The sequence below is a fragment of the Danio rerio genome, chromosome 6 (assembly GCF_049306965.1).
Source record: "Danio rerio strain Tuebingen ecotype United States chromosome 6, GRCz12tu, whole genome shotgun sequence".
In the NCBI taxonomy this organism is placed as follows: domain Eukaryota; kingdom Metazoa; phylum Chordata; class Actinopteri; order Cypriniformes; family Danionidae; genus Danio; species Danio rerio.
Window position 1 is genome coordinate 41,990,756 of NC_133181.1, and position 27,957 is coordinate 42,018,712.

At 35.8% G+C, this 27,957-nt stretch overlaps 1 protein-coding gene across 10 annotated transcripts in view; it reads right to left on the minus strand.

The window, feature by feature from the left end:
* Positions 1-27,957, minus strand: part of scn8ab (sodium channel, voltage gated, type VIII, alpha subunit b) — a 101,046-nt gene that overhangs the window by 52,595 nt on the left and 20,494 nt on the right. For 7 of the 10 annotated variants that reach the window (XR_012407459.1, XR_012407458.1, XM_068221809.1 and 4 more), the window contains exons 3-7: positions 19,062-19,181; positions 18,584-18,672; positions 17,467-17,595; positions 10,850-10,941; positions 1,717-1,938 (exon numbers count right to left, since the gene is read on the minus strand). Coding sequence is in view for 8 of the 10 variants with exons in the window: in XM_068221809.1 (XP_068077910.1) it covers positions 1,717-1,938; positions 10,850-10,941; positions 17,467-17,595; positions 18,584-18,672; positions 19,062-19,181 (652 nt within the window). In the remaining 2 variants the exon portion in view is untranslated. 10 annotated transcript variants of the gene reach the window in all.

Consider the following 27,957-nt stretch of genomic DNA (forward strand, 5'->3'; position numbering starts at 1 on the left):
ATATATTATAAAGAAAAAAAAACATTAATGATGACAGAAAGCAAGGTTGTGTGTGGAAGAGTTTGTGGGTTTGAGGGCAGTTGAAATATATTAAGATATTGACAAAGTGGATTCCAGATGCTGGTAAAGATGGACATACAGTGTGGAAAATAAGTATTCAACACGTAACCATTTTTCTCAGAAAACTTGTTTCTAAAGGTGCTGTTGACTTGAAATTTTCACTAGATGTTGGTAACAACCAAAGAAATCCACATATGAAAAGATAACAAATCTAATTAGTTAACAAACTAGGTTGTGTGTAATAACATAAATAACAAAAAGAAAAATATTAAACACATGAAGAAAGAAAGGTGTAGGAAGGCAGTGAAAGCCTCGACAGCAGCTGAAATCTCTTAGTACTTTTTCAGCAACCCTCTGCCCTTCATCAGTGTAAATTAATATCAGCTGCTTTAGTCCCACATCAACATTATCAGGATGATGAAGATGAGACCAGAATGGACATTTCAGCAAAACAATGATCCAAAACACAGCCAATGAAACTCTCAAATGCTTTCAGAGAAAGAAACCAAGCTGTAGAAGGGCCCAGTCAATCACCTGACTTGAATCCAAGGGAGAATACAAAATAAAGATCAGTTTGGACAGACAAAACCCACAGAACCATCAAGATTTTTTACATTCTTTTGTATTGTTTGGATTTTTGCCTAAGTCTGTGTCGTCAAATTCTGTCAACAGCTCCTTTAAAATATTTTTCCCAGGAAATACATGACATGTTCAAAACCTTTCCCTCTCTGTGTTTAATAGCTAAAAAAAAGAAAAAGTTCTGTCTATTTGACTAAGTTTAGTCTTTTTAGTTGATGCCAGCTTAAATATGACTCATGTGAAGTCACATGCATTGCTGAGGTGTGAGTTTTTCCACAGAGTTAAATAGAGTATTAAAATTTTGTTGGTTCTGTGGATCTCGTCTATCAAATCTGATCTTTATTTGGTATTTTTTATATTGGATTTAAGTCAGGTGATTGGCTGGGCCATTCTACAGCTTGGTTTTCTTTCTCTGAAAGCATTTAAGAGTTTCCTTGGCTTTGTTTTGGATTATTGTCTTGCTGAAATGTCCATTCTGGTTTCATCTTCATCATTCTGCTTATGTAGATGTTGGAATGAAGCAGCATATTTCAATTTACAATGAGGAAAGGCAGAGGGTTGCAGTAGAACTACTGAGAGATTTCAGCTGCTGTCTGGGCTTTCACTGCCTTTCTACACCTCCTTTTCTTCATGTGTTCTATACATTTTTTTTCTGTGTCATTTCATTTTATTACACATAACTTCATTTTTAAACGAATTCGATCTGTTTTCTTTTCATGTATGGATTTTTTTGGTTATTATCAACATCCGGTGAAAATATTAAGCCAATAGCACCTTTAGAAATGTTTTCTAGAAAAACTTACGTATTGAAATTATTTCCCCCACTGTATTTTTATGTGTGAATGTAATATATTCTATAAGGAGATGGAGGTTAAGAGTGATTATCAAATGTTTCCAGTTTCTTAAAATAGTTTTCTTGGTAATAGTGAGGGACGTCATTTTAGATTTGAATGCATTTCACAATTATTTCTCCCACACACAAAAGTTTTTAATTGTGTGTATAGAATAAGAGACTCAAATTGAATTGCGATAAAGCAGCTGTTTGATCCCAAAGTAGTCAAAGCTTTTTCAACTTACTATCATTCATGATGTATTCGTTAAAGTCGAAACCCTTGCTGCCGTTGGCCAGGTAGGTTTCTGTTGAATTGACTGGCCAGATGACACATTTTTGCCGAAGATTACCCATAAACAGCTGGAGACCGATTAGGGCGAACACACTCAGACAAAACACAGTCAGAATCATCACATCCGACAGCTTCTTCACTGACTGGATCAAAGCTCCCACAATGGTTTTCAGCCCTGTGAGTGGAAGAGGAGACAAACACATCGAGGAATATACAGTCTGCAGGGAATGTTTTTAACCTGATAATGCTCATACCTGCGCAGGAACACACACACACACACACACACACAAAGCCATTTAAAAAGAATATGAGCACACTCACTACACGCAGAATATTTATTTATTTGTTGTATATTATACACTTATACTTTGTACATAATATACTCTTACTGGAAAATACTTCATGTCATCTAATCAAAATGTTCCCTCAATACAATACTACAATAAATGGTTATTTTATTCTGTTTTTTAACAGACGTTTCAGATTGATTATTACAATAATTCACTAGTCAAACATTCAAAGATTTGGGACCATTAAGATGTTTTTTTTTTTCGAAAGCAGTCTTTAGGGCCACGTTTACACTGTCAGGTCTTGATGCCCAATTCCGATTTGTTACCTATATCTGATTTTTAAGCCTGTCCGTTTAAACGTTCTTTAAATTGTGATCCATATCCAATTCATGTGTTTACACTTGCTATACAATTTACGATGTCACGCATGCATAAAGGCAGGTTCTAGCAGCCACACTAGCCACAACGGAAGAAACTGTCTTGCTTTTAGCTCTGCAAAATATGCGAAGTTTGCCCAACTTTAAAATGATTTTGAGGCGGGGCAGGAGGAAAAGTGCTGTCATCGCAGTTTGCGCCTATCGTTTATAAATGGTAACCTCCACCATTCAGAGGAATTTGTGGGTACGGGAGAGGTCTCAGGTCTGGTGGAAGCAAAATGTGGCAGGCTTTAATGAGGAGCAGTGGGTCTGAAATATTAGGATGTGCACACTCTTCCTTCTACGTCATTAAACCGCAGAGCAGTACCACACTGTCGCAAGTTTAATGACATACAAAACGGAATGCCTCAGTAACTCTGATCTGATAGTCGTATTGTCAGACATATGATTTATATCTGATTTATTTCCACATATGAAGGAGGCCTGAAACCGATCTCTGAATATCTAAATGCATGGAATTTTTTGTGTGTGTTTGTGTGTTTACACGGTCATAGAAACGGATCCGATCTGTTTCACATATGAGCAAAAAATCTGAATTGGGTCACATTTAACAGGCAGTGTAAACAGGGCCAAAAACATATCACATATTCAAAAGTAACACAGTGAAATATTATTACAAATTAAGAACAATTTAGCATTTTAATATTTATATTAAAATGTAAGATATTCCTGGAATGTCATAGCACATTTTTGAGCATCAATAAATAGGTTTAGTGGTCTTTCAGCAACCACTTTAATATGCTGAAGAACATTTTTATTATTAATATTTTTATAGAGACTGACTAATTTTTATTATAAATATAAACATTTAAAAGATTTATTTGAAAAACAGAAGTATTTACTGTCACGTTTTACAAATGTAATCCATCAAAAAATGTTTTACGATCAAACAAAAAATCTCTTAATGCCCCAACACATTTGAATGGTAAAGAATATATTAAAAGGGGAAAAACAAGTGCTCCAGTATAAGAAGATACCCAAGCAATAACAAAGTTACATATTTGGTTACCTTAACTTTTTTTCACACATACATAAATGCATCATAAAAAATAATCATGTATTTGTTCACATAAAACCATGATATACATTAAACAAGCAGCTTAAAGAGTCTCCCCCGTCCTCAGAGCAACTGTACACAAACTGTCTCAATCTCAGAGAAATAAAGCACAATGTTAACCATCTAAATTTGCATATATTACACCAATTTAGAATTTGACTTATTATTATAATATAACTGCTACCAGTTCATTAAGTAAACTGAAAAATAATGCTTCAAAAAGAAAGGTTACAAATAATAAAAAGTGTGTACATCACAATAGAATTCCAATATTGCTCTAGGTTTTTGCTACAGTATAAGTTATTACACATTTTTTTATGAGTCTTATCTTTACTTTTAAATTTTCACTTGTATTAACAGTGTCCTTATCTAAGAAAGTGATGATTTATATATAGGATACCTAGCATGGGCTAAGGTTAGTTTCAGGGGTATGTTTATGGCTAGTACCTATAGTTATCAGCCATCAGCATATACATATTAATTGTGTGAAGCATGTACTAAATAAGTGCAGCACTTCATTTTACAATCATATGACTTAAAAACCCCACTGAAGGGCATTATATTAAATAATTATTTTTATAAGTGCATTATATAACTCTATATACACTTTCCATTCCAAAAAGGTCACCACCTGGATTTAACTAAACAAATAGCTAAAAGCCTCCCATTGGATATTACTGCATGGATGATTGTTTCAGCTGGTAACAAGTTATTTTAACCTAACTAATGCTGAAAGTAGCTTCTTATTTCTTAAACAGTCATGTTGGAAGACACTGTGGTTGTGGAAAAGATGTTCATCGGTTGCAGAAGGGTCAAATTATTGGCACACATCAAACAAAGTTAACAGGAGATTGCTCAAAGAACTAAAACTGGGCTAAAAGCTGTCCAACTCATTATTTAAAACTCGAAAGATAGTGCGGAAACATAAATTTTGAGGAAGAGAAAATCTTGAATGATCCGATATTGACAATCACCTAGGGGGCTTTCCCACTTGGTTCAATTGCCTGGACCATAACCAAGATCGATTGTCCTCCATTGCCACCTTCTCAGTTGGTTTGTGTTCACACTGTCTTTTTTCCTTCTAAACCCCGGTAAACTTGTATCATCGAGCTGCTGTTGTGTGTACGGCTGTTGCTAGGTGACGGACACCTAAAATCAAAAGATGTCTGCACATCGAGGTCATTTTTACAGAATCTTTTGGTTTTAGACATACATACAGCGACTTGTGTCTATCTGCTGCAAAAATATCAAAAACGTTTAGAACATAACGCAATGTCTTCAGAAGCTGTTTTTGATGGAGATAAGTAGACCTTATCACTGTGCTTGGCCTGGCTCAGTTCCGCTTGTCACCAGGACCAGAGTTTGCATGAACGGGTATGGTTCATGGGTGCACACCCGAGTTCAGAAGACACATTCACACTAGCTAAACGTACCGTACTCTGACGTCAAATGAACCCGGGTGTAAACCAAAAGTGCTAGTGTGAAAGCACCCTTTACCATTTGGTGAAATCGAATTATAAAAATAAAACGGTAGAACTCACAGCTATGTTTAAAAGTGAAAGTAAAAGCAGGTGTGAAGGGAACTCAAGAGATTAGGGCTGCACAGCTGTGTAGGTTAAAGAAAACCACTTATCAGAAGGACTCTAGTCAAGTCTTGAGTCTGAAACAAGACCAAGAGTCCAAAGAGGTTCAAGTCAGAGACCAGAGAAAAACATCTTGAGCTGGAGTCCAGACTCAAGTACTACGATTCAATTAGCTAGGGAGCATAAATATTGGACTTTGGGGCAATGGAAGAAACTCCTGTTGTCTGATGAGTCCAGATTTACCCTGTTTCAGAGTGATGAGCACATAAGGGTAAGAAGACATGTGAATGAAGTGATGCACCAATCATACCAGCCTGGGACAGTGCTGTTACCTGGGGATGCAGCAATTGGTCAGGTCTAGGTTCAGCAATGTCATGTGCTCAAAGAAGGCAACCTCATTCTGAAAACATATCTCTATATACATTTCTGGAGACCATCAAATCCGTCCCAGAAGCTATGTTTTTTGCAGTTTTTGTTTTTGCAAAATCCACAAGAGGCCACTGTGTACACTTTTTGAGATCTCAAATGTTTCTAGCGAGAACTTTTCTTTTGCGCCTACTGTTCTCTCATTAATCCACCATAGGCCGCTGTTGACTGACTGTTTGAATGACTGACTTTGGCCGATCGACTGACCCACCCTCCCCTGTCCCTAAACCCAACCAATGGTATTTTAAAAAGCACAGATTTGCCTGTTCACCCACTTCCCTCAACCCAACCAACAAATATAAACGCAATTCAGAAAAAGAAAAGCCCTCATCTCATTTTACCAAGTTTTACCACATTCTCACCCTGTTATTTACTTGTTTATTTTATTTTTTGGCTTCTGTTTTTGTCCTCGTTGTCGTAGTCATCTCGTCTCAAGTCCACTGACATACATGGAAATGCTAACTGGACAAACTGGTAACAGTAGGAAAGTTGTCCACTAGGAGGTAAGTAATCAGCTGGTAAGCACAAAAAAAAACAGCGTTATACCACCCTGTAGCGTTTATTTAAAAAATGAAATGCAGCCATACGTACTTCTGGCTACATAATTCACGTTCCCCAGAAATGTATACAGGGCTAAGTTTTCAAAATAAGCCTATGTTAAAAAAATGAGGTCAGCTGACAACCTGAATTTACTAAATGACTAGGTCATTCCATCAATGGATTTTTTCCCCAAATGGCATGAGCATATTCCAAGATGGCAATTCCAGGATTCACCATGCTTAAATTGTATAAGAGTGGTTCAGGGAGAATGAGACATTATTTTTTTGACGTAGATTGGCCACTACAGAGTCCACACCTTCAGCCTATTGAGAATCTTTGGTATGTGCTGAAGAAGACTCGCATTATCAATAAAAGGTCTTGGACAAAAATTAATGCAACCCAGGGGATATTAAAATGATGCCAGAGCGAATGCATGCCATAACCAAAGCTAAGGGTTCAACTAAATATTAGTTGGTGTGTGCAAATTCTTTTGGAATGGGCAGTGTATATTTCAACTAAGAGACTATTGAAATTATACATATTATCTGCAGTAATGTTTTCATAAATGATTTAGCTGATCTTTTTTCTTACTTAAAATATCGACATACTATAGAGCGATAATAATTTGGAATCAGTTTGCTGTGGTTGGTTCTTTGTACAAGATGACAGTTGATCAAAGTGGAAGTCCCACTTTTCTTCCATTGTGATTTGATGGCTGATTTAAAAGTGACATGCATGATGGCTGTTTTACCCAAAGCTCAACTTTAAAATCTGCATGACCAGATAAAAATTGCTAGTGGTTTAGTAGAGCATGAACTATTTACAGCCAAAACGTGGACAATTAAATTCTGAACTGCTGATTTATTAGTATAATTTTTAATAGATTTCTAGTTGGTAACAAACTCTTCATTAACCATAAATTAAACTATGCTGCCACACATCAATAATCACCACTGGCCAGACATGCTTGAATCTAAACATGAGCCATATCTTAGAATTTTAGCATTTTATTCAAAATCAATGTACATAGAAAAGAAACACTCTTTATTTTCTCTTTATCATAGTCTAAGCCATTATAATGAACTGGATGCAAAGAATATTTCCAAATAGTGCAGGTTTACAGTTTTCTCATAAGCACTTTACTAAGGACAGGTTATGTAGGGACCTTGGAGAGACACGAGGAGCACTCTTTAAGCAATAAACACACATACAATATTTAACACATATCAGCAAAATGGACACTGCTTGAAGAGAGCGGCGCCATACACAAACAGTATGCAGAGAGCCAACACAGAGAGAGGAAGAGGAGAGGACAGGCAAGGGGAGGAAGGGCATGCAGGTCATTTAAACGCCAAGGCTGAAGGCAGCAACATCATCATCATCATCATCTTTGCTACATCACCATGGTGTCAATGTCTGTTCAACCAATCGGTCGCTTCCAGAGAATGCATAACCCGTATTCTTTGCTCAGCTAATCTCTTAGCTGAGAGAAACCAGGTGAATAAGTGAGTCATTCTCTAATCTAAATGCTACAAGAAGCTATCCTGAATGTGAGTGTTTAAAACAAGTGGCTGTGACTGTGTGCATATAAACTTGCTTGGTTAACTTTACTAACCCTGATCTTTGGATTTAGCTGTAACAATTGGTGCATCTTCTTGTGTCTCAGTTTTACTTTCCACTCCGAGTTCTTCGAAATAAGAATAGGGAGGGAGCTAAAAAACAGTAATTGTCCCAAAAAAAGAAAAACAATGCTAAAATATATATTTATAAATTTACATGTGTGTAAGGGATGCGGAATTTCGAGGAAAGCCATTTGGTAAAAAAAAAAATACAAAAACAGAATAAAAGAAGGACAAACTGAAAAAGCAGGTGTCTTCGAAAGCATCATGCAGCAGAAATGTGTCAAACTAGGCTTGGCAGTCTCAGTGAGTGTGCTACCCACAAACCTTTGCTCCATGATGCAACACATCAAGTTCTTTTAGCGCTGATGAGATGTTTATCAGAACACAGTCTATGTCAGCTTTTTTTTCCATGAAATGAACATATGTTGCTATGCCTCTAAGATGCCATAAGGTTGAGTTTTATGATGTCTGCTTAGAATACTATAACTAAAACTCAACAAAGGCATCTGTGCTGCATTCAGCTCTGTGGCTGGATGTTTTGAATCTAGAACATGAAGCAGCACTTTTTTACATATACTTAATTGATATATTTTAACTAAGCATTAAATCTAACCACTCAATTTATTGCTAAATTAAACGTTTTATCCAGCAATTGTGTTTGTCCATATTTTTCCTATTTTTAGAGAATAAGATCTCAGTTCGGTCTACAAATATACTGGTAACAAAGTGCTACACTCTTTAAAATAAAGGTTACAAAAGAGGGTTTCTGCAGTGATGCCATAGAAGAACAGTTTCGGCTTCCCAAAGAACCTTTCAGTAAACTATATACATTATATTTTATTAATATACTGTACTGTGAAAAACTTAATTTCACTTCCTTTTAATACAATGAAAAGGTTCAATGGGTGTTGAAGGTTCTTCATGGAACCACAGATGCCAGTAGAGAACCTTTATTTTTTGGTAGTATACAGTCTATAAACTGTATACTACCACCAAATGCAATTCTCAACTGGAAAATACAATTAAAACCAGTTTAATGGTGTCTGAAACATAAAAGAAAGTTTTTAACTGATCTGTTCAGCCATCTTGGACCAGAAACAATCCAGCTTGACCAACTTTAACCTTGATTAAGTTGGTATGCTAATTTTAGTCAGTTCCCCAGCAGTTGTTGGTCCACCTGTTTTCATATTACAGTTATATGTTCCAAAACACTTCAGTTTAAATAAACTGTCATATTTACTAACCCTCATTTTGTTACAAACTGTCTTCTTATAGGAGATATGGTCAGTTTACATGATGAACAGATTTCATTTAGAATTTAGAGTTTTATTCCTATTTAAACAGTGATCAGTGAACAAATGATGACACATGGGGCAACATTTTTTGGTAATGTGACCAGGCAATTTTGTAAAGTGCTATTACTTGGCTCTACTAAGAATGGGTAAAAATGTTGTATTTGTAACCAATTGCCCTGATTAGTGACCCCATGTCTGGAAAGTTGCCCAGCAACATTGCTCAAAATGTTGCCTTGTGTATCATCAGCAATAGACCCTTTTTCACATTTCCAGGTTTCTTAGTAGCGGAAGTCATCATAGTTGGGAAAACTTAGAGAGCAGTGAATGGGAGAATACAACAAATATATTTTTTACAATCTTATTTACTTAAATAATAAAAAAACTCCACTACGATGTTATTATAACTTTCAGAAAAAGGGGGAAAAATCTGATAGCAGATAAAAAAATAATAATCTAAACATTAAAAACTTTAAAGGATTTTAGATGCTGATGACTGTTAATTGCGTCAGAACAGAATTTTGAAAAGGGTCCACACAGAAGTTCATCCATACCTGCAAGAGAACAAACCTCATAGGTTTCCGCTAGTCAAGCAAGCATGCTTGAGCTTCTGTGGCCAAATTGGGATAATGTAAATATAGTTTGATGATCAATGAATAAAGGCCTAAATCTGTTATTAAGCAATCATGTCTCTAAAGATGGCTTGGATCAAACGGTTCAATTAATCTAGAACTCCAAATTTTTGGCTGACGAAGCTTTTAGTGTAGGAACAGAAACCTCTTTTTTTATCATTGGGTGTTCCCTTATTAACTTAAAAATGACTTTTGCTGCTCGTTCAAACTTCTTGTTAAAAAGTAGTTGAAACAACACAATTGTTAATTTTTTGAGGGGGACAAATCAATCCACTTACATTAAAGACAAAAAAAAAACAATTAACTTACCAATTAACTTAATCGGTTTGGGTTGGGACAAAATGAAGGAATTGTGTGACACCCAGCATTTTTTACAGTGTAGGATGTTATTGTAATGACATGAGGGTGAGAGTAAATAATGACAACATTCTCATTTTGGGGGAAAAACTAACACATATTAATATGGATTTTCCAGTAGAGCTAAATGCATATTTCAGGGCTTTCCACCGCTGTTTTTTTTACGACAGCCAACATTTGCAAAGAATGTGTTTTGTGGTATAATTAAAAACTCAGATTACTGAATGGGAATGCAATTTTTCTGGCATCAGTGATTTGACTGCAGACTGCAAAGCCTATCAAAAATGTATCGCTACCATTTTTGATCGTTTGGTTATTAAAACAAACAAAACAACTGAAAGTATTCGTCCTGCAGCATCCTCTCGGAAAAAAGTACAGCAAGTCAAGTACAAAAGAAAACAAACGGAAAAAAATAGCAACAGTCGTATGTAATATTGGTAATAATAAGAGTTTGCGGTGGCGTGGTAAGCAGCTCAGCCTTCGTGTTTAAACGCGTTCTCACCTGGTATGACAGAAATAGTTTTGAGAGCTCGTAGAACCCTGAAGGTTCTCAGGGCTGACACATTCCCCAGGTCCACAAACTCTGTTACATATCTGCAACAAGGGAGGATCACACACAGAACAAACACCGTGACACAACACACACACACACACGCACTACACCACAACACGTACGACACAGCACTATCACCAGCACCACCACTGAACTGGGAGGAAGACATCACGCAAAGCCTGTCTAACGGGAGAAGAGAGAGAGAGAAACGAACGGAGGAGGAAGGAAGAGACAGGAGCGTGAAGAAAGAGACAGCGAGCGGCGCCCTCTGTTGGCCCTGATGGATGCTGGACTTACCTGGAATCACAGCAACAGTTTTCAAAGCCCTCAGCACCCTGAATGTGCGCAGAGCTGACACATTGCCTAGGTTTACAAACTCTGTAATATACCTGCAGAATGGATCGCAACATAGTTACCAGAGAGAGAGAGAGAGAGAGAGAGAGAGAGAGAGAGAGAGAGAGAGAGAGAGWGTGAGAGAGAGAGAGAGAGAGAGAGAGAGAGAGAGAGAGTGACAGGGTGGAGAGGACAAGAGATGCAATGAAAAAAAAAGTGATTCAGAAGATCAAATGAGTAAATGCATATCACAAAATAATTTTACAGGTTCCCTTTTCATTTCAGAATTACTGCAATTACAAGTTTCAGACCAATATTAAAATGTTTTGATTGCAAGACAATCTCACTTAAAGGTGTAATTCATAATTAGTCACATTGGTTGCTGAATACTTCTGTGGGCATCTTGATACAGGACCATCAGAGTATTTGGGGAAGATTTTCAGATCATGTGACTCTGAAGACTGGAGAAATCTTTTACTTAATCTTTAAGTAATCTTTAAAATCACTGGAATAAATTATTCAATTAATATATGAACTACTTTTGCATTAACATTTCACAATTTTACAATTTATATTTTTAATTTCATAAATGCAGCCTCAGTGAGCAGGATGAGCTTATTTTAAAACGTTTTAAAATTATTCTAACCCCAAACCTCTGTGTACAATAATACTATATGTTTATATATGTATATATATTTTTTTATTAAATTCATCTGAATAAATGTATCATGTTACAAAATAGTTCAACTAAAAATAAATTAAAAATGGTTTCCGCAAACATAGTAAAGGAATATTTCATCCAAAATGAAAATTTACTCACTATTTACTCACCCTAAAGTGGTTATAAATATTTATCAGAAATCCGAATTGCAGTCTGTATAACAATAATTCTAAAGATTCTTTTTTTGCATATGTTTTGGGACTGTTTGGTCGCATCCAAATTCTGAAAACATGTAGTTTAAGTACTTAAAATTATCACAACATTGCACCTTGATCTTGATCACTGCGTTATGTTGCTGAATGATGATTCTCTTTATAACTTTACATTAGTTGAGAAAAGACTGTTAATGTCTAGTTTCACTACGGCTAAAAAAAAACAATTTTACAGAAATGGTTTTCTTATTCAAACACATACACTACGGCCAATTTATCTAACCCAATTTACCCATAGCGCATGCTTTTAGACTTGTGGGCGAAACTGTGCACCTGGAGGAAACTCATGTAAACACTGGGGGAACATGCAAACTCCACACAGAAACGCCAACTGACCCAGCTGAGGCTTGAACCAGCAACCTTCTTGCTGTGAGGCGATGGTGCTACCCACTGTGCCACCGTGTCACCGGTTTTGTATAAGTAAATGTAAAAATTACACTCAACAAAGCCAACTTAACATTGCATTTCTATGCGATGTGACCACTGTGGATGCACAGATTGCGATATCGATGCCGAAACGATATATTGTGCAGCCCTAATGTCAAAGGTTACAGCTTTTCATCTTTCTTTAAAATATATTTTTTGTGTGTGTTCAACAGAAGAAAGAAGCTCAAACTTGTTTGGAACAAGTCAAGAGTGAGTAATGACAGAATTTTCATTTTTAGTGAAATACCCCTTTAAGCACCAAAACCTTTATTGACACATTTAAAACTATGAACTTAATATCTTTGTTGAAACTGACACACAGGGAGTACCTCTATTCAAGGATGACTAAAGACATCAGCTTTTGATAAATGCTGTTCATTGCCGCTTCAGTTATACATGTAATCATTGACTAAGTTTACGTGGACATCAGTAATCAACTTATTTACCTTAATCTGAACAAGAAATTAATATGAGTAAGGTGTTTACATGAGTTGCTTTTTTTTTAATGTTCCTTTCATGATCCCGTTTAGTATGTTATAGACCATTTCAATGTGGTGATGTCACTGGCCCATGAACATTTCCTGCTTGTCAAACTATTTGGTAACTGTAACAAGAGGCAATTTAATCACATTTTAACATTAAAAAGCTATCATAAAATTATTTTGCAATAAGAGGACCTTTTTGGATTTTTGAAAGCTATGGAAATTAAAAATGTAATACAGGAAATAGGGGCGAGGCAAAGACTTGCTGGATAAGTTGGCGGTTCATTCCGCTGTGGCGACCCCGGATTAATAAAGGGACTAAGCCAACAAGAAAATGAATGAATATAGGAAATACTAATGGACCAATGTGATTGTTTACATTCCTCAAAAAGGTCTATAAATGGCACATAATTCGATTACATCATTGCTTCCCTGCGCTATCCACATTTCCTCCAGAGTTTCATGTCATTTTGGATGTTTCATTTTTAATTTGTCGACTTTAACTGTAGTTTGGCACTTTCACTTTCAATCAGGAACATTTCACGCATTTCCCCCATCACAAACGAGATATTGAATGCGAGTATGAACTGCTAGAACAGTGTTGTTTTAATGGAATTTGACACAGCACCTCGTATGGGAAAAAAACCTTCGCATTTTGCGATGCAAGTGTCTGTCGTCCTTTACTGACTCAGTAAGTGCAGAGAATAGTGTCAAACAGCCGTGTGTATAGACTATAAGTGTGAATACACTATTCTGTTACAAAATGCATGGAAAATCCTACACTACGGTATTAGTTTGTTTGCAGTGTTTACATGTCTGTACTGCACTTCAATAATGCCACTCAAATTGGCATACTCTAAATGTCTTAATTCGATTTTTATTTAGTTCGATTATGACCTTAATCAGATTCGATTAATCAAAAATCGCTGTTTACATTCGGCCAAAATTCAGGATTGCCATTACAAAAATAAATGACATTTGATTTAATTGTAATAATATTTTAAATATAATTTTACTGTATTTCTAACCGTATAACTGCATAGTATGCCTAAGAGAAATATTTCTAAAATGTTCATTTCAATTAGTACATCTAAAGGTGGACACAATGAGCACTGCCTTACAAACCAATTATTTCTAAAGACAAGGACGTGAGCGGCTCCAATTACAATCTTTAGAGCTGCTATCTCGTAATTACAGTAATTTCAACACAATGTGAACCCAGCGTAAGGATTTAACTCTTGTGGCATTTATTCCCATGTAAAGCCTTAACCCATAGACTTGATGGCAATATATACACAGTTATATGCTACATTTTATATAAACTTAGGTTGAAATAATTTTCAGCATATCACAAACACCATCTGACATATTCTTAACCTGAAACATTTCTTTACCATCAGAGTAAAATCAATAAGGTATTAACACAATTACTGACAAAAAGAGATACTCACAACATTTCATGTTGAACTTATACTAGAAAACACACTCTTTTCTGCTTTTCTCAATTTAACATGAATTTCTTTTTAGACATAAATGTTGTCCTATATAAAAATAACATAGCCACCCTCCAGAGAAATGGATGAATGCAGACAGGGAGAGAAAGATGGTCAGATGAATCAAAGCTCAGAAAGAAAGAAAGCTATGATAGACATGTATGAAGTATAAGCACAGACATTGACATCTCTGAGCACTGAACTCCCATCCGCCAGCAATGAGAGGCAAAACACAAGAGCCTCTGTCGCTTTTCAACACCCACATACACACTGTTTTGCGCAAGCATAGACATCAGGCCTCAAAAGCCATCCTATGACCTAAACAGAGGTCATGGTGTTGATTGATTATTGATTTTCAAGGATTTCCGTCTGGTGTTAACATGCACTTTCAATGATATGGTCAGTAGCTTATGATCTACCAGCAGTGGTGTAAAGAAGCGAACTACAAACAAGCTAATTACTGTAATTGACTACTTTTTCTCTGGAATTGTACTTGAAAAAGGTAGTCTTAAAAATGTGCACTTTTACCTGAGTTTATGTTTAGTTCTATCGATATTTACACTGCACATTTTCCTTCTTTTATTTTTTCTTATCTTCACTGTAAAAAAAAATTATATAGAAAACATTGAAGTAGAAATAAAAGAAATATAAAAGTATATATTTTGTGCATGTTTATGATTGTGAACTACATTATGGGATGTTAATTACTAATCTGTCGAATTTTGATGTCTTAAATTCAACTCTACAGCTTTTATAGACTTTCTAGTATTCCATTTAGAAAAAAAAAAACAAGAAACTGTCTGTAAAATAACAAAAAATGTAATGTCAGTTTATGGTTTTTGCACCATAATATACAACACCAAACCAGACAATAGATCACTTTAAACTATTAAAAATGTTAAGAAAAGTAATTTTTCAAACTGTTGAAGATTAAAAATTGTTAGAAGAAAGATCAAGGTCCCATAATGCAATCCAAAAGCCTATATGAGCACGGAAAAATGTTAAATAAACACAGGAATCACATTATATGGAAAGCTGCTAATTTACAGATATTTTTTTACAGTGTATGGTGATTGGCTAAGTAGAATAATCTTGTGATTCCCGTCCAATCAAATCACACATAAAAAAATTGCATCTGAAAGACCAACCTCAAAACACACACGCTTTAAAGATGCAGCATTTTATAAATGTAGAGTGTGAAAACTAACAGTATCATTAAAATTAAAATAAAATTGTAAAATTGTTAAATACATTAAAATTGTTACAAGCAAGAACTTACAGACTGTTTAGACTGTATAACAAGAAGATGAAGAACGGTTACTGTATGACGAATAAAATCGGCAAATAGCCATAAACAATAACTAAATGCACTACAGAATGTTACGTTTTTAAACACATGCACAATTTATAAGTATTCTATCAGTGCTGCATGCACTTGGTTTGCTGCACCAACTGCTGGACACTTCCAGTTTGTTAGTTAGGATTCTTTGTGCATAATAATTATCAATATTGTCATATATGTTTTTGATTTTGACCCTAATGCTGAGTTCAGACTGCATGATTTAGCCCTGATTTTGACTCGACGACAGGTTTTTAAAAAACAATCGCAAGCAAATCTGAAATCTTAACAAGTCTGAAATCACAGGCAAATCGGTGCTCGGTCCCGTGTAACAATCACACAGTGTTAACTATCAAAGACGCGATCTGAGAGAATTGCCAATGAGTCGACAACACCCATGAGATATTCATTCATTTATTTTTTTGTCAGCTTAGTCCCTTTATTAATCCGGGGTCACCACAGCGTAATGAACAGCCAACTTATCCAGCACGTTTTTACGCAGCGGATGCCCTTCCAGCCACAACGCATCTCCGGTAAACATTAACACACAAACACTCATACACTAGGGACAATTTAGTCTACCCAATTCACCTGTACCACATGTCTTTGGACTGTGGGGGAAACCAGAGCACCCGGAGCAAAACCATGCGAACGCAAGGAGAACATGCAAACTCCACAAAGAAACGCCAACTGAGCCAAGGTTCCCGTGAGATATTTAGCATGCTAAATGCTAAATATCTGGACCTGTCGGTGATTCAAATCATGCAGTGTGAAATGTGTTCTGATTGAAAATAACATTGACGATTACCTACAGCCAATGAGAGAGCAGCATACACTAGTATTTATATCTGCAGGCCAGCGGGAAGTTGGAGAAGTTAAAATTCATCTGAGCAATACCACAACTGGGTTAAAAAAGAAAAAAGTTTAGGGGAAATTGTAAGTTCCCTTCAAAGCCAGGTGAGCAAAATAAGTACATTTTCTACCCCACTAAAGGCTCCTCATTATGTAGCTAATAACAAGAAATATACTACGTGATCTTGCTTTGTTTCTGTCACACGTGTTTGGTTGTAAAATGTAGTTTGGACAAAGTTGCGGGTTATTTTCCTATTTTAAAGTTATGCAGTGTGAAACCCCCTGTCGCCAATCTATCTTGCAGTGTATGCAAAGCAGCGACGAAGCGCTAACCCAGATAGTCATGCAGTGTGAAAACATCCGAGACACGACTACTTTGAAAATCGTGCAGTCTGAACTCAATATAAGGTTACACAGATTTAGCTCCACATGTAATACTTATCATTCCGCTTTTCTGACAGCTTATTATAGTTGAATATATTAATGTAACATGATCTCATGTTAAATTAATCTCACATTTAAATTTATAGTCAATGAATGGCAAATAATTTAACTTTAACTTACAAACATCCATTTAAAAATACCATTTATTTAAGCTACATTTTTAATTTGCAGGTTATAAGATGGAATTGTTTTCTCAGTGTAGCATACTCACTACTTTTAGAAGGGTTACTTTTACTCATACTTTGAGTAGAAACTAACAGATACTTTTATTCTACTAATGGTACTTTTACTTGCGTAGGATTTTACTCTTTCCACCACTGCCAATTTTCCAAAAAAAAATCTGAAAGTCTGTGTAAAAATATGCAGCAATCACAAGAAGCTTGCTTGTTTGAGATGTGAGTGCATGTGTAACTTCAAAAATTGAAGCGATGATTTTTTATCTAGAATTTTACTAAAGTAGCTGGCACCAACTGAAGCGCCACTAAAGCCTAATGTTAAATGCGGCACACAAGAGTTTTATGAACCTGCAACCATTGCATGCAAAAACAGATTTAAAGTGTATCATTATCAAAATATTTCCTTGTTTAATTTACAGGACATTATCATACTTACGCCATAGAGATGACCATGAAATCCAGCCAGTTCCAGGGGTCTCTGAGGAAGGTGAAGTCGTCTATACAGAAACCTCGAGCCACAATCTTTGTGAGAGACTCGAAAGTGTAGATTCCTGTGAAGGTGTACCTGACATAGAGCGATAAAATGAGTTCAAACATGCAGGTAATGTGCATTTTATAATATTTTGTAGATACTTTTTGTATTAAATTGAATGCTAGTTTATTCTAAATAGTTCTTCTGCTTCATCCACCTTTTTTACTAAAAGTCAAAATGTATTGTGGTACTGGATACAGCAAAGACAACATATACAGTATGATGTTACCTTACAATTTTATTCTAGCATCTTACTGGGCAGACATATTAAAGGGATAGTTCGCCCATACATCCAAATTTTGCCACTATTTAATCAAACCTGTTTGAGTTTCTTTCTTCTGCTTAACAGAAAGGAAGATATAGTGAAAAAAAAATCATAAAAAAATCTATATTTTTAGAGCTTTCAGTGTGAACGCACTACTGACTCTATTTATACTAGAAAATGGCGTAGAATAGTGCATAAGTAAGCGATTTGTGACACAGCTATGGAAAATGTGCAGAGCTGGTGGTCCTCCAGGAACGTTGTTGAAATAGATTGCACTAGGAGATCCAACCTAAAGGTGTAAACACACCCTTAATTCCATTTACAGAAGTCATTCGGTTTCTATGTTGTGAGCATGCAAAAAAGTTGGTTCTTTTTACAGCAGTTTTTCTTTTTGTTCAGTGTGAAACTAAAATCTGCCATAGAAGAAGCTTTTTTGTGATTCCTTGCAGAACTTACAATTAATAAAAGAACCATATGTATTGTTTTGTTTGTGTTGTTCTAAATACTGAAATCTGAAGAAGGATCAGTGCAATGGAACTGTTCCATCAATATTGAGTATTTTTTAAGAATGTACTACCAATATAAATAAACCTCTGAAAATTATGAACGGTAATACTTATTGTCTCTCATAAGCAATAAGAGTCAAATATACACCAGAATAGAATAGAATAGAATAGAATAGAATAGAATAGAATAGAATAGAATAGAATAGAATAGAATAGAATAGAATAGAATAGAATAGAATAGAATACTTACTCTACTTGTTTGGACCATTCTGGAGGATTGCTGAATGTCATGAAGACACAATTTGTCAAAATTGTACACATGATGATCATGCTGAAAACTGTAAGAATTAGTTAAGGAAATCCTGTAGTGATGTCATGAATATTAGTCAGATATCAAAGCTATGATGGAACACTTATACCAAGAAATTAGGTAAATCTGAGAACATGCTGTAAAAGGGATAACACTTTACATGAGGAAGTAATAGTGTGTTATCAATCTCCATGATTAATGCTTTTTAAATTACTTCAGGCAGCACTATCACTATCACTGAGTTTAACATTTGAGAAAAGGTTAAATCACATAATCTGAAACAGAATGTAACAAAAATCCTACAAAGCATGGTAGTCAGCTCTCAGTGAGACAGACACAGATCACAGCGAGAACAACCGAGGTTTCAGCAAGAACAACCACAAACACATGGTCAAAGTTTGAAGCATTGAAAAGGATATGAGTGTATCAAAATTTTAATTGCTATTTGCCTGAACAGGTTAAAAGGACTAATGATATATAATGAGGGCGTGGCACTGAAACGGAAGATTGTTTTTCCTTTGTTAAGCACTATAAAGGTCTGGGGAGAAAAAAGAAGAGAAAAAAGAGAGATTAGCTGCACAATCATTCACAAAAATAACCAAGATATGGCAGTAAACAACATATATAATAATAAAAAATGACCTTATCCCTAAAAAAAACTGTAGCTGCATTCAACATTGCAGCAAAATGTGTACAATATTTTAAAACACCCACACAACTTTTGTTCAACAAAATAAAATAAAATAAATTCAGGCCATTTCTAAATGATACCTATATCTGAAAACGCAGCTAGGGATTTATGTATGCGAATAGAGCTAAGACAACCGCAGTGAGCTCTGGCAAAGAGATGGACCTCTTACAGGAACTCAGACTGTAATACTAACGCTAATGCTAACCGCTAACACTGCTATCCATCAGAGGCAGAAGTGCTGACTGCAGAGAGCGTGTGGGACAAGGAAAAGTGAGAGCGAGGGGGAGGGAAGTGAGGAAGAAAGGTGGGTCAAAAGCCCTGCAAAGCTCCTTTGAGCCGACGTAATGTAAGAAAGAAAGAGACAGAAAGCCTTCATAAACATCCTCATCACTCAAACTACATGAATCCAGGTCTTTTTGAGTTGACACAATGCCAAATTATGTGTTTGGGAAAAAAAACTGACGAAAATATATCTTGGTAGATTAGGTTTCTTATGACCATCCTTTTTAATATAAATTAATTGTGTCATGTAGACATACTGCATTTTAAATGCCATGATTAATGTCAATCAAGCTAAATATGCAAAGGCCCACACATTTGGATCAGTGCCGAAAGTCAAAGAGACACTTGAGTATCTAGTCTGCACATTTCCCACATGCTGCTAGTTTCAGTTTCCCTTCAAATAAATTGGATCACACCTTACATTATTACCAATGCTTGTACAGAATGCAAGTTTGTTTCAAACCTAGCTTCCATTGCTTCTGTTTTCCTGATTAGTGTGAAATTAATTTGTGAAATTAATTAATGCAAAATGATTTTTTTAGCTTTAATTGCATTTAGCTTTGTTTGATTTATGTATTTATGTCTTATAAATATTTCCTTACTTCCACAATGCATTTTTGACCCAGTATGATTTCCAGAGAAATACAGTCAGATTCATTACTTCATTTAGTTTATTCTAGTCTTTTTTTGTTTTGTTTTGTATTTTTATGTATACATTTGTATTTAATTTTACCTATAGGGTAACAAAATGAAACATATTTTGATATATATTCTACCTAATGAGAGTGGTATGGTACGGTTCGGTTCAGAACGCTTTTATGGTCGTTTCCACAGTCAAAAGGTACAGTTGAAGTCAGAACTATTAGCTACCCCTTGAATTTTTTTTCCTTTTTAAATATTTCCCAAATGATGTTTAGCAGCGCAAGGAAATTTTCACAGTATGTCTGATAATATTTTTTTTTCTTCAGAAAGTCTTATTTGTTTTATTTCGGCTAGAATAAAAGCAGTTTTTAAACTTTTTAAAAACCATTTTAAGGTTAAAATTATTAGCCCCTTTAGGCTAATTTTTTTCGATTGTCTACAAAACAAATCATCGATATACAATAACTTGCACAATTACTCTTACCTGCCTAGTTAACCTAATTAACCTATCTATCTATCTATCTATCTATCTATCTATCTATCTATCTATCTCTCTGTCCATCTGTCTGTTTATCTCTCTCTCTCTCTCTCTCTCTCTCTCTCTCTCTCTCTCTCTCTCTCTCTCTCTCTCTCTCTCTCTCTCTCTCTCTCTCAAAATTCAATTCAATAATTGCTTTATTGGCATGACAAATGTTACAAATGTATTGCCAAAGCAGTTAGTTTACATAAAAAGTAACATACATATGTAATAAAAAAAAACAGTACACACAGTAAATAGTAGTAAAATAAAGAGGTAATATTTATATTTTTAACAATACATCATATAAAATTTTAACAATACATCATATTATTCAATATACCACATTAATATTGAATATATTATATTATTGTTCAACATATCATATAAAAATCAATACAAAAATAGATCAGAATAAACTGTACATTTAACAATCAACATTTTAGGATAAAATAGTAATAAAAACTATGATCATCAGTATATGTACAATGATTCATTTACAATCATGTCAGTGTGTGTGTTTGTGTGTGTGTGTGTGTGTGTGTGCAGGCTCTCTCTCTCTCTCTCTCTCTATCTATCTATCTATCTATCTATCTATCTATCTATCTATCTATCTATCTATCTATCTCTCTGTCTGTCTGTCTGTCCTTCAATCTATGCATCTGTATATCCATCCATCCATCCATCCATCCATCTGTACATGCATTTATTGATATGTCTGATTGTCTGTGCATCTATCTGTCTACATATTGTCAGTGTCAACTATCAACTATCTATCTATCTATCTGTCTGTCATCATGGCAAAGATAAATTAAATTAGTTATTAGACATGAGTTACTAAAACTATTATGTTTAGAAATGTGTTGAAAAAAACTTAAACAGAAATTGAGGGAAAAAATACAGGAGGTTTAATAATTCGGGGTGGGGGGGGGTGCATTTTTAAAAACACAGCCGAGACATTACATCGTAATACTATATACATATAAGAGCAAGGCATGATCGACCTGAGCTCAAACAAACCTTGTGGTTGTCTTAATGTACAGCCACAAAGCCATGAAGAATAAAATCTGCCTTGGCCTGTTTTTGTTTTACAAGGCCGTAATAAGCGCGAGCAGTTTCACTTTCTAGAGAGAGCTCTCGTGTGCATCCATATTCAAAAAAACTATCTTCTTGAGCTCATATTAATAACATGCGCATGATTATTGAATCGCTTCTGACATCCGATCCTTTCAGAAACGGACAAACGCAAGAGGAAAGTGCAAAAAAACAAAGGAGAAGCCAGAAAAAACAAAGGAGCAAATGATTTCAGCAATCTAAAACATAAACAAACTGCCATCTTTAACTATTATCATCACCTTCTTGACTATTATGAACTCTGAATGAAGGAATTACTTTCTAACAAGAGGCTACATATGCTGGTGAAGATTTAAGATGCAGACGAGAGGTTTGCACTGACTGTGAACTACAAGTTGTGTATTTGTGAATCCAAATAAGGACTTAATGTATGCTGTGTGTAGTTAATCTGTAATTGGTAACATATCGGAGACTGTAAGGGTCTTTATGTGTTCATATATATTGCATATATAATGTTAATTGTAATTTTTAATTTCAGATATTACAGTAGGCTATATTTTTATCATTGATCTGCAGTTATAATCAAATCATGTTCATAGAAAGGTTAGTCATGAACATTTAGTATTTATGTGTATAAAGCCTCTGTTTTGTGAGAAGTGCTTCTCATATGATATATGACCGACCCGTACAGCTTTACTTTGACATTTCCTCGAGTGAGAATGACGTCAACTGAAACTTTCTGTCGTACACCACACCCACCATTGGTACCCTTTTAGCAGTGGAAACACAAGCCTCATAAAAGTGACCTGTACCGACCTGTACTGTACCGTACTGTACCACTCAGTGGAAACGGGCCATAAAAGTCCTATTTTATTATGCTTTATAAAAAAAGAATCAAAATCCTGATTTCTTTTTGTCTGTGATACACATTTTCTTGCACAAAACACTCTCTGTCTCCCTCTTTCTCTCTCTCTGTCTCTCTCTCTCTCTCAAGGAAACACCACAGAGACGAGCGGATGAGAATCTTCCTGAAATCTAATTAGATTAAAAATAGACAGCCATCTGAAGGAGGACAAAATGAGCGCCTTCACCTGTTCCTACGTCTATTTCTCCATCCCTCGCCTCCGTTTTTTACCCCTGCCTATATCTGTGCATTTAAACATGTTTAACAAATCCTAATTTAAAAGGCAGCGTATGTCATATAGAAAACGCTGCGTCCTTCGTCTGAAGACAGCTGTCATTTTGAGGCACAGAATCCCAAAGACTGTCACACTAGCAAAAGCTGTGAACCGCCCAGAAGGCTCCATGTGTTACTGAATACTGAGCGCTGGTTTCCCCAGAGTCTCACTCACACACACACACACATACATACACACACACACACACACACACACACACACACACACTGCGACAGACTGTGGGCTTCCTCCGCTGGCGGGAGCTCCCACTCTCACAATACTGCACTCTTCACTGAGGACAGAACTGCAGATCACAGGACCCTGGCCAAAAAATCAAACACACTAATGTTTCCCAAATCTTCATATTAATGAGCATCGTGTTCATGTTAATGCTAAAATAAGCATGACAAGCACTTGACTTCCACCAAAAAGAGATTATTCGGAAAGAAAAACAGAATAATTATGTTCATTTGCACACCCTATGTTGTTTAAGAAACATAAAAGAAGATTCTGCAACCAAGACTCGTTGGAAATACGTGACTGGCTATGTTTCAGCAAAAGATGAAATGGACATCGCCATATACATTTTACAACACTTTTGTTATAAAACGTCCACAAGAGGATGTTGCAAGCTTCACATAAGCTAAACAATACTCTCCTCAACGTAATAAAACCAAATGTTACACAGAACTACACATTTGTCATTATAACTGGCTTTAAACATGACTTCAAGCAATGTATTGAACTATGATGTTTTACAGGACTCACACTTTCACAAATACAATGCTTTACCGGGTGAGCTGCAGAGCACACCAAGGCCCAATCCCAATTCTACCCCTTAGCCCTTCCCCTTAACCCTACCCCTTATTTTGTGCGTTCACGTGACGGGGTAAGGGTTTTCAATTTTCTTTAGCCTGAAAGCGTAGGGCTAAGGGGAAGGGCTAGATACATCTCGAAACTGAGATTTTTCAGGACTACATTAGAAACCAAGGGGTTAGAAAATTAAAACAACGGCAGCATGGCTGCACCTGGAAGATGCAGAAACTAGCTTTTTTTTTCATTGTTTTATACATTTTTACAACAAACAAGCATATGTTTTAATATGTTCATATCCGTGTTCGTGTTTTACTGTCATGCTTTTTAATAAAAACCGTTAAATTTTGCTACCTATGATCCCTAATAATAACTCCTGTATGGTAGCACACAACATTCTGTCACTCGATGACACTCGAATACCCTGTCAGAAAAGTCTATTGGCTGGGAATGAGCTTTTAACAGTGTCTGCTATAATGTTAATGTTGTTTTTGTATGTTTACATACATGAATATGGCCACGATTTAAATGGACAGTACAGTTACGATCTTATTGCAAACATATTACAAAAATAATACAAAAACAGATTTGGGATTGGGCCAAAATACAACAGAAAATAGTCCATGTGAATACTGAATGTTCTCAAAATGTTCTCTGTTGGTTTACATAAATAGCAGGATTCATTTACACTTTAAAAATATCTGTAAACTGACAGTGTTTTCCGAATTTTTCTGTTTTTTTTACCACTTATTCCCATTTTTGAATTGCATTGTGGGACCCTGAGCTTTCTTCCAACAACTTATAATCTTGAAAAGTTTGAAAAAGTGACTTTTATGAACATTTTTATTAGTTTAAAGTAGGGTTGTAACAATATACCGGTATGACGGTCTACCACGATTTGAACGTGCACGATTATCATACCATGAACAATTGCATATCAACGGTTTTAACCCTTAAAGACCCGAGACAGCCGCCCGCGGCTAAAAATAAGCATTGCTTTTAAATGTTTAATAACTTTTGATCCGCTGATCCGATTCATACAATTCAAAGATTGGCATAAAGAAGAGAATCTCAGCTTTCCAGTGCTGTATCACATAACATTTCAGAGGCTCCGGAATCAGTGCGGTTACGTCATCAAAATTTGACCACGCTGATTTGACAAAGAAACGCTCGTCACTGTGTCTCCGGACAAACCAGACATGATACATTGATGCAATGTCCCTCCTCTATGCCCAGATTGGTTCAAACTCGCTATATCACAACCAATAAGCATAGGTTTCGCTTTTGTTTGTGGACCAAACAATGAGCTTTTTGAACAACACGGAATGAGAGATAGGCATACATTTATGCGTGGCTAAATAAAACGCAAAAAAAAAAGTTTTGCATGAAATAATTCTCATACTAAGTACTTTTGCATGCACAGGAGCACAGAAACATGACAAAACAGTGACACAGCAATGACGAACTGCTGCTCTTGCTGTTTTCAAAAGACGCAAATGAAGGTGCAGCTGTTTGTCTGCATTGCAGACAACCAAATCCATATCCACAGACAACCATATCCATGCTGGCACATAAAACCTAAGGATGTTCCATATTGAATCTAGTTTCGTTATGTAACTATTTATAGTATAGTAAATATTTATGTCTATTTTTTTTACTGAGGATTTGCACCATGTTTATTTGGACTTTATTTGGACTTTGACACATTATTTATTGTTTTCTTATTTTTTTTATTCTTTTCATTGTAAGTGGTGTTGTTTATAGTAACTAAAAATATATTATTTGGAAAAAGTCAAATTTGCTTCACTGTTCTATTATTTTGTAACATTTGTAACATACCGTATACCGCGAAACCGTCAAACTGTGGTATTGTTTTAGACGATTATCATACCGTAAAAAAATCATACCGTTACAACCCTAGTTTAAAGCAGGGGTCATCAATCTCGGTCCTGGAGGGCCGGTGTTCCTGCAGGGTTTAGCTCCAACTTGCCTTAACACACCTGCCTGGGTGTTCCAAGGATACCTAGTGAGACCTTGGTTAGCTTCAGGTGTGTTTGATTAGGGTGAGAGCTAAAATTTGCAGGACACCGGCCCTCCAGGAACAAGTTTGGTGACCCCTGGTTTAAAGTGATCTATTGTCAGGGCTGGTGTTGTAAATTATGTTGCAAAAACCTGATAATAAACTGCCAGTATGTTTTCTGTTATTTTACAAACTTGGTTCTCTATATATGATTTCTTAAACAATATCATGTCTCAACCTACAACAATGTCAATAAAAGTCACCCTGTTAAATGGAGAGTTGAATTTTTAACATCAAAAGTTAACAGAGCAGAGATCAACATCCTATAATGGAATTCACAAACATAAATAATGGAAAACCCAAAATACAGAAACTGTTAACTAACATATATTTGTACAGTCTAGTAGAGAAAAACGTACACCAAATACTCTCTTTTTTTGGAGGTTACATTTAAGTTTAAAGCCTCTCTGCAATATTCTATGAAGGACAGATTTTAATTACCCCAAAAAAGAGCCAACAGAAAACATTCCCCCAAAAATGGAAAAAACAACAACATTGGAACTATATGGGAACGTTAACATATGTTTAAAAATCATGCATCTCTTTTTTTGTAAACAGTCTACTCCTTTTAAGACATTGTTGGAGAAACTGAATACAACTTGCAAATTATTTTCTGCATCTCAATTTGTTCAGTTCACCAAGAAACTGCTAAAAACATCTACACATACACCTTTGCAGATTCACATACTTTAAATGATCCTGATTTTTACACAAAAGTCAATGGCTAACAGCACTTTTGAAATCTAGTAACAGATACAGGCAAAACAAGGGAATACCTGCATCTCCTGGCGATACATTAAAAGTCTTATGAAGTCAAATAATCTGTCTCTGCATGAAACTGATCATTATTTACAGCATCGTGACCTTTAATCCACAGCCTCAGCAATCACTCTTAAGCAGAATCAAGTCAGTCAGGAGTGGTCACATAATGACATGTATCAAACACTGAAACACTGGGAATGTGTAATCTAAAATGAGATGTGCATGTAGGTTGTATCTTCAAGGATAAGCACAACTACCATTTGATGAATGTGTGTTGTTTGTTGCAAACTAACAGCATCTAATGCATGAGCTTGCACCAGTCAATTTGAAATAGGAACTTTATGCTCCTGAATGTCATGAATGTGTTCAGTACTATTTGCAAATATTGTGTATTCAAGATAATAATGCAGTGGTAACAGGGTTTTTCTTATCAGCATCTTATTTTACTGAACCGCCCTCCTCCCCTGCCACTGTTCACTTTCACTTTCTTCTATGACTCACCAACCCTCATCACTTTCGTCTGCAACAACAGCCCCTCCCCCCTCTCTTCCCTTTCGTCCTTTGTCCGCGACACCCCTCCGCCATCTATCCATTGTTTTGTTTCACAAGACCTCGATATTCATTCATTCATTTTCTTTTCGGTTTAGTCCCTTTATTAATCTGGGGGCGCCACAGCGAAATTATCCGCCAATTTATCCAGCTTATGTTTTACGCAGCCTTCCGGCCGCAACCCATCACTGGGAAACCCATACACACTCATTCACTTACATACACTAGACAATTTAGCCTACCCAATTCACCTGTACCGCAAAGGCTCGATCCAGCGACCTTCTTGCTGTGAGGCGATAACACTACCTACTGCGCCACTGCGTTGCCCAGACCTCGATATAGCATCATTAATTATGTTTTTGGACTCTCAAAGAACACATAGCAATAGACTTGCATTTTACGCATCACAAGGAACCACAGGTTTAGTTAAAAATCTTCTTTAATGTTCTACTGAAGAAAAAAGTGACCAACATCTTGGATGGCTCGAGGGTGAGTAAATCATCAACAAATTAAGTAATTTCATATCAGTCCACCATACTCCCCGCTCTTCTCTTTCGGCCACGAAACCCCCTTAACATGACTAGTGTTGGGTAAGTTACTTCAATGAAGTAAATAATTACTAAATACACCAATATAATTACTTTTCTAATTACTTTGTCTTTAATTACTTGACTAAATACTGTGAATCACCAAAAAAATCTCCATGCATAGACATTTCAAAATTTC